This window comes from Kogia breviceps, chromosome 3 (assembly GCF_026419965.1).
Source record: "Kogia breviceps isolate mKogBre1 chromosome 3, mKogBre1 haplotype 1, whole genome shotgun sequence".
NCBI classification, from domain to species: Eukaryota; Metazoa; Chordata; class Mammalia; order Artiodactyla; family Physeteridae; genus Kogia; species Kogia breviceps.
In genome coordinates, this window is record NC_081312.1 from 184,957,058 (window position 1) to 184,970,055 (window position 12,998).

Consider the following 12,998-nt stretch of genomic DNA (forward strand, 5'->3'; position numbering starts at 1 on the left):
AAGAAGGAAAAAAAAAAAAAAGTATGCCTATTGTTTGTAATGTAGCCGCTAAAAATCATTATTTTATTTTTATTTTCTGCACAAATGGAAGTTGTTGTGGCTGACCAATTCTATTTTTTTTTTCCCCCAAGGAGTTAAAGCTGCAAACGACATGAATTTTGTGCAAGGCTTCTTTAGGGTACCTTCAGGACATCCAATGGGAAAAAAAAAAAAATGTTTTGATGGGAATCATTTTTCACTGGCCACATTGGTATCCAAATTAGACATCGATGTCGGTGAATGACCATCTGCTTAAGAAAAGCATGCTATTCCCTAAAAACCCACATGCAAGAAATAAGAGCGTTGCCGGATCGTCAAAGGGACATTTTCCTGAGCTCACGGGCGGTCGTGGGCGCTATTGTTTTGCAGTGTCACTTCGTAGCGAGCTCAGACTTTGTCATTTGGGGGGCTGTGTGTTTAAAAGCCCAGTGTAAAATGGCACTCACACTGCATTTTTTTCCGAGCTGCAGGAGGCGGGAGGAGCGGGGGACACTGGCCTCCCAGCCAATCAGAGCCCGCCTGCTTGCCATCGCAAAGTTGTTAACCCCAGAGTCTTCTAAGGCTGCCTCGGCCTCCTCTGCTTTTAATCTTCCGCGGATATTTCTCCGATTTCTCCCAAACGCCTACAGATCCTGGAGAAGCCACCGCGAGCAGCCACCGATCAGGGAAGAAAGTATGACTTTTTATTTACCCAATATTGTGAAGATGTTGGAAGATCCGTGTGCCGCCTGGAGGCTGTTGTTTCTAGGGACACAAGTGTCCAGCCTATATTGTTACAATTCTTTTTCCAGAACTGGCTTCTTCTTCGCCTCCGCTGATGGTAAGTTTGTAATTTTAAACATTTATGTCATTACATCTTTGAACGAGCCGCCAGCTAAGACGGATTTTCATTGTGTTTCTTCTAACAAAACCAATCTTTGTATTTTTCTTTAGCTTTGATCTCTGCACATTTCCAGCTAATCTTGTCTGGCTAATTTTTACCAAAAGAAAAAAAAAATAGTGGTTTTTTTTTTTTTTTTTAACCCCATGACTAAAGCTAAATATTTATGATATAAATTATACTTTAATTACTGTGAGCTAAGGGAAACTCAGCTATTTCAAGATGGACTTGTTTTGTGCCAGCATGTTGGTAATGCCAAATATGTGCATATCCTCCTTATAAAAATGATGTATTACCTAATTTGTCCAGGACTAAATGATTAGCAGGCAAACTATGGATGTAGTTTGGTTTGAAATAGGCCTATTGTGGTTTTCTTGATGGATTACTTGGATACAAACTACAGAAAAGCTGCCCTTGGTATAATGAAGGTGGAGATTGACATAACCGGGTTTATATTAAGTTATGGCTGTTACTAAATAGTGGATCTTTTATTTGCTGATCAGATCTAAACTTGTGTTCCATGATAGTAATTCTCTGAGGCTCCTCATTAGATAATCTTTGCAGATCTATCTTGTTTTTTCTCCAAAAAGGTATATTTGGGAGACATTTTGTAATTTGGGGCATTTTTCTAATTTTTTTTTTTCTGTTTTTGCACACGGTGGGCGATCTTTTTTGTTTTGCATGGATCTGTGCTGGTGGCGCTGTATAGCTCTCAACAATTTACGTCAGTTTCACTAAAAGAAAAAAGGAGGAAAAAAAAAAGAGGTGGGGCAAGATTTGATCTATTATCCTCTCCCTTTATTTCCTTAAAGAAAGTTCGATTTGGTCAGAGGAAATTATTCAGTTGTATTAGTTTGATGTTTTCTGTGAACTGTGAAGGGTGCGAACAGACACGTCGTCACAGCCCGTCCGGGGAACAGCAGGGCCGAGCATGCAGTTTGCAGTTGTGTTTTTTCTGATCTGATTATCTCTAGATCAGAAAATTTTCAATAGTAAGCCGTGAGCTTACCCTCTCTTTCCTCAGTAACATTTTGCATTTTCCTTCTATTACAGTATCATCCATTGCTAATGTCTTCAATTGAACAAAATGTTTTGCGTTTTAGCTCACTGAACGTTGTAAAAGTTGAATTTCATTTTGAACCTAGGAATTTCTTAAATAAGTATTCTAAGTTTCTCCTAGGAATTTTCTAGGAGTTGGACATCTGAGAATGCCTACATTGTTGTTTGTTTTATTTTGAAGTGATACTAAAGTTGAAATTATGAGCATCCTTGTTTTAAAAAGAGCAAATAGTTCGGAATAGGATAATTTTTTAAGACTATGGATACAACTGCTTTTAACTTTAAAAATATTGATATTTGTATATCTAAATGCAGGGTAAATCTTTTCCATCTTTGTTCTTATTGGGAGTTATCTGATTAGAAAATATGGGATTTAGGCCCAAAGCCTCCCCACGAACAAAAATGTATATTACGATATGACATAGTTTTTACTAGTCTCTGTGAACATTTTAGTTGTTTATGAAGATAGTAAGTATGTCCTTAATTGAAAAAGAAAGTGGGAGAAATCAGTCATTGTATCTAAAAACACATTATTTTGCCAAATAAAACAAACAAAAAAACTGAAATAGTAGCCTAAACCACCTTTTCATATGATTGTAGAGATGATTTCTTGAGTAAACATTTCTGGAGTTATTATTAAGTGTTTTTATTCACTTTGAAATATGTAAATGCTCATTTCACTAATCATTAACATTTTGAAGTAAAAGAATGTGTGAAAATGACTAGGAATAGTATTTCAGATTTTTGTGTCCCTATAATTTATTTATCTGTGTAGGACCCTTTCCTTGAACTTCAAAAATAATTATATATTATGCCTATATTTTGTTTATACTCTGCTATAAAAATTTGAAAATGTTCACTGTAACATTTTATCTCTTCATAAAATTTAAATGCCCCCAGCAAGACTGGTTTTGACGTTATAGATTATTTATAGAAGGAAATACTGCAGGTGTAAATATATTATCTAACCCCCTGATTGTGCTGGAGTTTAGTTCCCTGAAGTTAATCTACTGAATAAAATATACTGCCCGATATGTTTATTGCTAAAATATTCTGTTATTCAGCTGGTGACTTTTTTCATTTTAATTTGTGAAAACTAAAAATGTTTATATAATGTAGCCCCCCTTTTAAAAACAGACTGATGCTGTGAAGTCCATATGTAGCTATGCAACGTTCTTTGTTCTCCTATATCATTGACTATTACATCATTGATTATGAGTAACCATTATAGTTACATCTTCACTTTTTAAAATCACCCAGAGATATTTATGTTAAAGATATTCTTCTATCTGTGACTCTTGCATCACTAAATAAGGAGGTTTAAATCTATGAGGCAAAAACAACTCATTGTTTTATATTATTCTCCATTTTTAAATCCACCTTGGGCTTCATTTTAGCTCTTGATTCTTTGGACGTTAATTTTTTTTTTTTTTTTATTGACAACATTTTGTAGGCATTTAGTTTGAGTTTGGTGAGATTATGATTAGAATGATTATAATAAACTATGTTTTATCAGAAAAAAATCTTTATTGATTAAATGTGGTGTACAGGGAACTAACTCAGTTTTTCATAGTAACAGTTGCTAGATCATGAACAATAAAGAATTATGTTTTTAATCTTGAAATGTCATTTCAGTCAACAATTACACACTTATTTTTTCTTGCACACCTTTTCATCAGAGATAGTAGCAAGTAGCAAAATTGACGATGTTAAAATATCGTTATCATTTTTTTCACCCTGCCCATCCCTCTGATGGAGGGGGAGGGGTCAATGAGTAGTGAAATGGCCAAAAAACAGTTTGCAGAAAGAAGAAATAAATAATGCCAAAGACACGGAAAATCTGTAAATCAAATTCCAAACAATAAACCTCAGAAATATGAACTTTGAAATTATGAGCTTGGTCAATAATGGAAATAAACTGAAAATTTTATTAAGACTTCATTTAGTGAACCAACATGATTTCCTAATTTATTAATTTGTATGCATTAGTACTGCTAAAGATTGGGGAAATTTTCGGGTTAGCAAACCTATTAGGAAAGATGAAGTAACAAAGGGAAGAAACATTTACAGTGATAGTAAGATGACATCATAAGATGCTGAAAATATCACTATTAGCCAGAACCAATCTAATATACCTCGTAATAAACTTTTTTAAAAGAAGGAAAAATAGCTAAAAATTTTGCCCTCTGAAAACCAAGTTCAATAGAGACCTGAAACTGTATATATTTCTAATTCCACCCTCTTTTTGTGTGTACTTACCTGTGCTATTTCTTGGACATATCATTACATGTTTTGCAAAGGAAGAGACGGGGAAAGAAAATATGGGACCAAATGGGTGTTTGTGTTATGACTTTTTTTATCTTTCCCAGAAGATTCTCAAATGGAGACTCCAGAGGGAAAGTAAAGCAAAGATAATGATTTCTTGAAGAAAAAGATGAAAGGAGTATTCTTTATACTTGAGTTATTCAACATTTTTTTCTTTTGGGGGGTTTGTTTGTTCTAGTTTTTCCTCCTATTATGTGCTATGATGCTAAAAGGCTGAGATATAATATTAAGACAAAGAGGCAAGGATCCCTGCTCTCAGGGAGTTTACAGTCCAATGTGGCTCAACATTTTAAAGATACTTAAATCTAAGGTCTTGGATGTGGGAGGTTCCCATCTGAGAATAAAGGCAGAGTAAGATTTCTGGGGTAAAAACTTTAAAAAAATTTTTTAATCTATTTATATAGGATTTAACAAGTGTCCTTCTGTCCTTCTACTGAAGGACCATTATTTGGGACACAGTGAGGGGAAGATAGCCGTCAGATTTTAGATATAGCCCAAACAGATGCTATATAAATAGCTGGTTAGCTAATGCAAATTCCTATTGCAAAGTGAGAAATAAAATATTAACTTATTCGCCTGGAAAGAAAGGAGACGAGGATCACTCTGGTTGTAGGAATTTTGGATGTGTCCTTGTGAGGTCCATTTAATGAAAACTTTTTTTTTAACGTGGTGAAGCCTCATTTTGTACATTTTGCTCTCCTTGTCATGAAATAAATGTCAATGTCAGTAAAAATTGTGAGTTGAAGCAGGGAAATACAATTATAGTGCTGAAGGATTACATCAGAGTTAAGATATTTATTTTTATTTTGAAATCTTCTGAAAATTTTAATGATATTTATGTAACAGAAATTTTCGTAATAACCATTTGTATTATAATTTATGAAGGTAATATAATTAGACATTTAGCTAATGGGTAATTAGTTAAGTACATCAGATATGGAGCAGGAAAGCAAGACTGCTGTTATATACAGATGAATTGGAAGGGAAGGAACTCTTCATTAAATCTCTACGTGTGGTTTAAGATCACCTCCAGAATAAAGTCACCAAATTATTTTGTCATACAGCCAATTAAGATACTAAATGTATTATATCATATAGTTTGCTTTTGTACTAACATAGGATCCTACTGATAATGGTGTGAAAAAATGAGGAGATTTATTATTTCAACTAAATTAATAATCAGGAGGCAAGCCAGTTCTAGGTTTGGTTCAATAGCTCAACAATGTTATCAAGTTCCTCGGTAGGTTCCATTCTTTTACATTGCCGTAACGTCAGCCGTGTCTTTCCTCATAGTCACAAGATGGCTGCTGCAGCTCCAAGCATCATATCCTGATATTACAATCTCCAGAGGGAGGAGAGTTTCTCTTATGTATCTTTTTAGAAGGGAAAAAATTCTTTCCCAGAGGCCCACAGCACACTGCTTCTTACAGTTCTTTAGCCAGGTTTGTAGGAAATGCTCATACCTAAACCCTTTCACTGACTGGGAGATTGAAGTTACCTTAATCGGTTTAGCTAGGGAGGAGCTTTTGGAAAGGTGAACACCTGCTGAGTAGCCAGTGCTCAATGTGGCTAGCTCCCATTTGCTTTGTATAAACTTTAACGGCTTTGTAAAAACATTCTTCAACGATAAAACATGAATATCTGTTTTCATAGAGACCAGACTGCTCAGGGAGGCAGCTAATTTAGAAAAAAATAAACGTTTAATTAGAGCTTACTATGTCCCAAGCTCTAGGTTAAATGCTACCTTTATTAAATATCTCCTTAAATCCTCACACAAACTTTGGGGATAGGATAATTATTATACCCATTTTACAAATGAGGAAACTGAGGCTTAGAGAGGTTTGGCCCAGGTTACACAGTGAATGAAAAAGCTGGAGCTTGAACCTGGAAACTCTGAAATCAGAGCCTGTATAACTACCTATTCTTCTATATTGTCACACTGGATATTTGTGAATTTATGTTCTGTAAATTGGCATATTTTAAATGCACTGTATGATAGCCCTGTTTAAATGAATCCTCTAGTGACTAATTTTATAAATCTAATAATCTTTTCTTAAGATGAGTAGTGCTTACCTAATTTATCAGTTGTATATATGTGAATTTTTGTATGTTGAATTTGCTGAAGGCACATGTACTGCATCTCATCTCTTCAGGAACATCTCATGAAATTCTTTTAGAAGTTGCATTTCTATAGGGAAAAAAAAAGATCAGAGAGTAGAGAGTCAGTGAGGCTTTGCTGAAGTGGGTAAATTCATGATTCCTAACACTAGGTCGAAAGAGCATACTGGCTCCTATTTCACAACTTAAAAGGTCAATTTGATGTACAAAACGTTTCCATCTTTAGGATGTATGGAAGTTTTCCCCTCTGGGATATTTTTGGGGGAGTCAGGGTACTCTGGATCAGTGGATCTCAAACTTGAGTGTGCACCAGAATCACCTAGAACACAGGTGTCTGGGCCCACACCTGGGGTTCCTGGATCAGTGGGTCTGGGGTGGGTGGGGCCTGAGAAGTTGCCAGGCCCCAGACGCTGCTGAGGCTGTCAGTCCAGCGACCACCCTTTGAGACATTGCTCTAGAGGATCAGATGGTACCTGCCATGCTAAATATTCTGGCTTGAAATATGCCAAACTGTAAAGGCTGTCATTTCATAAATGGTGAATATATGAACAAATACATATGCAGGGTTGAATAGGCGGTCAGGATAGCCTGCTTGAGAGCTGAGTGATGGCTTGAAGGAGGATTCCTCTTATGCCTCAGCATGAACAACACATGTGAGACTTACTTTTCCATCAATTCGTATATGTGTGTATTTTTAACTTAAAAAAAAAGTAATCCATAATTTACCAATTATTTTTAAAAGCAAGTAAAAATAGAACTTAGTTGTACTCGGTAGCAAGTTACATCTGAGAAAGACTTGTGTATCTGTGGCATTTTGATGGTTTTTCTCAAGATTTTACCCCACCAGCCACTAAAGTCCCACTTTCATTAAAAGGACACAGTTTCGAGGAGACTGAGAAAGAGAGGCCGTCATGCCAATGACCTATATTTAGCTCTGAAACTCAGGCCGCTGCCCCAATGCACTGGAAACCCTCCATCCTCCCAAGACAGGGGTCACAACCTCCAGCTGAAAAACACTCTCACGTGCCAAGGAGCCAAGAGGGCCTTTCCAAGAGTTTAATTGCTTCACTGCTTTGAGACTTAAGAAACAAGTTAGGGACTTCCCTGGTGGCCCAGTGGTAAAGAATCTGCCTGCTAATGCAGGGGACACGGGTTCGATCCCTGGTCCGGGAAGATCCCACATGCTGCGGAGCAACTAAGCCCGTGCACCACAACTACAGAGCACACATGCTCTAACTACTGAAGCCCGCACGCCTAGAACCCGTGCTCCGCAAGGAGAGAAGCCACCGCAATGAGAAGCCCATGCACCGCAACGCAGCCAAAAATAAATAAATTTATTTTAAAAAAAGAAATAATTTAGTTCTGAAGGCTTTTGCTCACTTTTCATTAAAGTATAAAGTCCAAGAAACAAACCTCCCACGTGACTGAGTAAAAAACAGTCAGCCAGCCCTTAACACTTCCAGAAGCCTGTAAAAGCATTGAGTTATCCTTGTATCCACTGGAGGCCTTGTCAAGAAGATGGGATGAAATACCCCGAAGAGGCAGCTTTGTACTGGTTTTGTCCAGTATCAAAAAGCGTCACTTAGCACCTATGTAATAACAGACACACATCATTTAAAATGGCCAGAACTGCCAGAACTGTGCTGTCCAGGACAGTGGTCACTAGCCACATGTGGCTATGTAAATTTAAATTTGAAGTAATTAAAATTAAACATTCAGTAGCTACACCTGGCTGGTGGTTATTGGACAACAGATTTATGGAATGTTTCTGTTTTAGTCGTTCAAGTTGCCGTGACAGAATATCATAAACCGGGTGGCTTATAAATGACCGAAATTTATTTCTCATAGTTCTGGAAGCTAGGAAGTCCAAGATCAAGGTGCCAGCAGATTCTGTGTCTGGTGAGGGTCCACTTCCTGGTTCACAGATGTGTCCTCACACGGCAGAAGGGGAGAAGGAGCTCTCTGGGGTCTCTTTTACAAGGGCACCAATCCCATTCATGAGGGCTCCACCCTCATGACCTAATCACCTCCCAAAGGCCCCACCTCCAAATGCCATCACATCGGGGGCTAGGATGGATTACAATATATGAATTGGAGGGGCGGGGAGGACATAAACATTCAGTCTGCAGCAATGTCCATAGTTGTGAAAAGTTCTCTTGGAACTTCAGACCACTGTAGGCTCACACTATAGACCAGTGGTTCTCAACTCTGTCTGCACTTAGAATCAACCACAAACTTAAAAATAAAATGCCTGCACCGCATCCTCAGAGGTTCTAGCTGATCTGGGTGGAATCTGGGCGTAAGTATTTTCCAGAAGCTGTCCACGTGATTCTATCAATAATAGGTAGCCAGGGTTGAGAACTGCTGAGCGACACTGTGGAAGAGGAGCCACTAAACCCAAAATTGGGGTGGTCAGTAGATAGTCTTGCTAGTACTTCTCATCTCAATCTTTCAAACGCTACAATCCGGGGCTTCCCTGGTGGCGCAGTGGTTGAGAATCCGCCTGCCGATGTGGGGGACGCGGGTTCGTGCCCCGGTCCGGGAGGATCCCACGTGCCGCGGAGCGGCTGGGCCCGTGAGCCATGGCCGCTGAGCCTGCGCGTCCGGAGCCTGCGCTCCACAACGGGAGAGGCCACAGGGGTGAGAGGCCCGCGTACACCAAAAAAAAAAAAAAAAAAAAAAAAAAGCTACAATCCATCTTCTAGGAAGTGAGGAAGGTTCAAAGTGAAAGAATAATTGGACAGTCCAACCAGTTCTGTCAACATATTCTGATTGCCTACTACAGCTGATTGCCTACTTTGGTACTTTAGCAGACACTTTTAAGAACTTAAGAAAGTCTTACCTATCTCATAAATTGAACTTCTAAATATGGTGATTCTTAAGTTCTCTTTAATGTTTATACTTCCTATAACTTAGTGGGAGTTCTACTTAAATGTGTAATAAGCTAACCTTTTACTCCATGAGGTCAAATGTTCTGAAACAGAACAATTACATAGACTAAAAAAAATGTCTGTACTTCCTCTAAATCTTTCTGAAGTTAAAAGATTCTTACCTACTAAGGAAGGAGTTATGCTACCAAACAATTTGTGGTGTTGCCTCCTCAAGTGTATTTTCTGTCTGCCTTCTCAGCTAACTGAAGTTTCTTGATGAGCAGAGATTTTGATTAGAACACTATTAGAGCCTTGTCTGAGACACTGATGTGACACAATGAGCCTTATTTATGTTCACTGTATCAAAAAAAAAACAAAACAAAAACTATTCTCAAAGCCTACTTCCCTGAGATATTGAGTCATATCTTTACCTTTTTTTTCAAGTCAGGTCAGAATCGTTGGTCCCCGTACAAGTGGTTACATCAACTGACAAATATGTGGATTTCGCATTTCTTAATATTTTAGAATATATAACTGTCCCTTAGAGACCTTTGAACTTGGCAGGCTTGTACATTCTTTTTTTTTTTTTTCTTTTTAGTCCTCTTAATAATTTTATTTTGTGTAGATACAAATAAACATGTTTCAGATTTAAGGATTTCAGTTTTCCCCACCACATAAAAACACTCCCCATGCAGACAATCCTGTTTTACTTCCCATCTGCCAAAAATGGCATTTGATAACAGACGTAGCTCGGTAGAAAAGGCAGACGGTACTTATAAGTAACTATTCAATTACAATTGTGAGAAAACTTAAGAGCTGGGTACTTATACCCCTTCCTGTGAAAAATAACAATCATCACAATAATAGAAATAATAGCTACCATTTATTGAGCTTTACTGTGTTTCAGGCACTGTGCTAAGGGCTTAAAGTGAATTATACCGTGTAACCCTCAAAGCCCTGTGAATACTACCGTCCCCCCAATTTCCAGAGAAGAAGAAAATGGAGGCTTAGAGAAGTACTGTCTCAAGAGCCACAGAATTAGGGAACAGGGGAGCCAAGATTGCAATGCAGGCAGTCTGCCTTGGAACCCCTGCTCTTAATCACTGCTACAAGCTACAGGCACTCCAAGAACTCAAATAGAAGTCCCTCCCATTCCAGGTTATCTTCATAAAGTAGTATTAAAAAGTGGAAGATGTAAATGAAAAAGAAAAAGGCCAAAAAACCCTCCGGTTATCCTATTATGGGGGGAAGACACCAAAACCCAAAAAACCCTATACTATTTGATGTTACTTTTCTTAATCAGGAAAACAAAATGCCATAGCATACAGCTCAGAGCAAGTCATATAATAAAAATACCAAGAAACAAAATAAATTAAAATGTACATATAGCATCATGAGGCTCCCTTTAGTCTAAACAAATATAGAATATTCCAGTTGAGAAATCAATAATTCTTGCAGGCTCCTACATTCTTTCACATTCTGTCTTGTAGGGCAAGCAACTCTTGCAGATATTAACAGATTTAACTGACACTGAATCTCTCTCATGGCTTTGGTCTGACTATGTGATCACAATTTCCAAGGCGACTTTATTGACAAGGTTTTTTTTAACTTCCAGATAGCTGACTGGAAGTCTCTCCATACACATTTCTGTTGAGGACATTACGAGACCACTTTAAATACACAGCTTTGACCAATCTGAGTTCCTCGGTCTGCCCTTTACAACATGTATAACCTTTGGCCAGTTACTTAACTGTCCAGAACCCCAGTTTTCTCTTCTATGAATCAGAGTGATATTACTTACTCACCTGGCTGCTGTGAGATTACAGTGGGGCTCATACATCTAAAGCACCTAGAATAGTGCCTGACATGACATAAGCACTCAGTATGCGCTTTAAGTTCATTTTTTCACAGTGACCCCTCATTTTAGGGATCAAAATCAGCCTTATTTGGTGTGATAGGAATTCAAAAGATCACTCTATTCAGGTGTAAGGTTGTTGCAATATTAGAGAGGCTCCCTTTGTCCTCCCCCAGGTCCTCTGCAAAAAGTCAGTGAATCAGCAGCTAGCCTCTCCAAGAATTAAGGTTCCTTTGCTAACTGCTCTTCAGTCATTAAATAAATCCTTATTGAACTTCTAGTACATTAAAACAACAACTATATTGTGCAGAGCCTTAAAGGATTAAAGGGAGAACAGAAGAGAAGGATTTGGGAATTGGGGTAAACTTCATGGAGCAGGTACTTTTGACCAGAACCTTGGAAGGCGGATAGGCTTTCAACATGTAGAAATTGAGAGAAGGCATTAGGGTAAAGAAAGCCGTGTGAGCCTAGGCAAGGAGAAGAGAAAACATTATGGCACGTGGGAATACCAGCTAGAAGTCCAGTGTGGGTAGACAGTAAGCTGTAATGCTTGGGGGCTAGAGACTGGAGGGAGATAGACCCATGATGGCAGCTGAGAAACAGCTCAGGGAGGACTTGGAATCCCAAGCTTGGGAACCTGGATGTCAGTCATTGCCCGTCAAACATCAGTTCAAGTGCTGGTAACTGGCCAGAAAATGGTGATGGGATAAATAGGGAGGAACTACTTCTTTGTTCTATAAACCTGTTTACCCATTAGGCTGGTAGAGGAAAACTCCAGTGGTCTGGATCTCCAGCCAGATAAGTTTTGATGGGAAGAGTAAAGAGAAGTAAAATAGGTTGAAAAATTGGGACAATTTTCAGTTACGTGGGGACACCGGGCAGCAGGGGGCAGCATGAGGGCACTGAAGAATTGAAAGAATGCATAAGCGAGTTATTTGCTTTTGTTTACTAGTTCTTGACAATTATGAGTTTGTATCTATAAGGCTACTTGTACTGATAATAACTTAGTGTTCTTTTTTCCCCAAATGAATAGACATGTAAAGAGAAAAGAAGAAAAATAACAGGCTGGCTAATGGCAGAATCATTGCTCTTCATTTGAGACCATAAAAGTAGACGGTTGTCTATGTATTATTTCCTTTCAAATGTATGGGAACTCAAATTTCGTATAAAATTTAAAAGTATACATTTCAATTGGAAACACATCTTTATTCGACTCTCTAAGATTTTGCATTTTTTTGGAAGCACACTTGGTTCAGCCACACTACGTTAAAGGAACTAGTGAAACAGTGGGGGAAATCCTGAAAATAAAATTTGAGTTAAACAATGAATAGAAATTCTAAATACACATTCTATTTGACATACCAAATATATGGCATTTCAAATTTTGGTCTTTTATGATTATGAAATTTTATTTTAAAACTGTTTATGCTTTAGATCTAAAATTCAAGATTAGCTACACTGACTTTCATAAGATTTTTATGGCATAATTCACCTCTTACTAAACGTTTTAAAAGTTTGGCTGTTTAGTGATGTTAAGAGTGGAAAGTTGGCAGTTTCCGGGTAGTTTACCATTGCAAATGCTACATTACACCCAACAGAGAAACTCTCTCTCTCTCTCCAGTGTGTGAGGAAGGTGGTGTCACACTGCTTCACACACTTAGGGAGGAACGTTCTTCTCTCTGTTCCTTCGCGATTCTCTCATTGTCCATCACAGATGTTTAGGAGGTCGTGATTCCTGTGTGGGTTCCTCATGTACCGCTCTTTGGCCCCTCGTTTCACCTTTGCTGTAGGTGCTTCTTTCCATGTACTGCCATAACACCATTGTCACTTTAATAGGTACATAAATTACTTA

At 38.0% G+C, this 12,998-nt stretch overlaps 1 protein-coding gene across 1 annotated transcript in view; it reads left to right on the top strand.

Moving 5' to 3' along the window:
* The first annotated feature begins 549 nt into the window (after positions 1-549).
* EPC1 (enhancer of polycomb homolog 1) overlaps positions 550-12,998 on the top strand; it is a 94,357-nt gene continuing 81,908 nt past the window's right edge. The window contains exon 1 of the mRNA XM_067030510.1: positions 550-859. Coding sequence (XP_066886611.1) covers positions 857-859 — 3 coding nt within the window. The 5' untranslated portion in view covers positions 550-856. The remainder of the gene's footprint in view (positions 860-12,998) is intronic.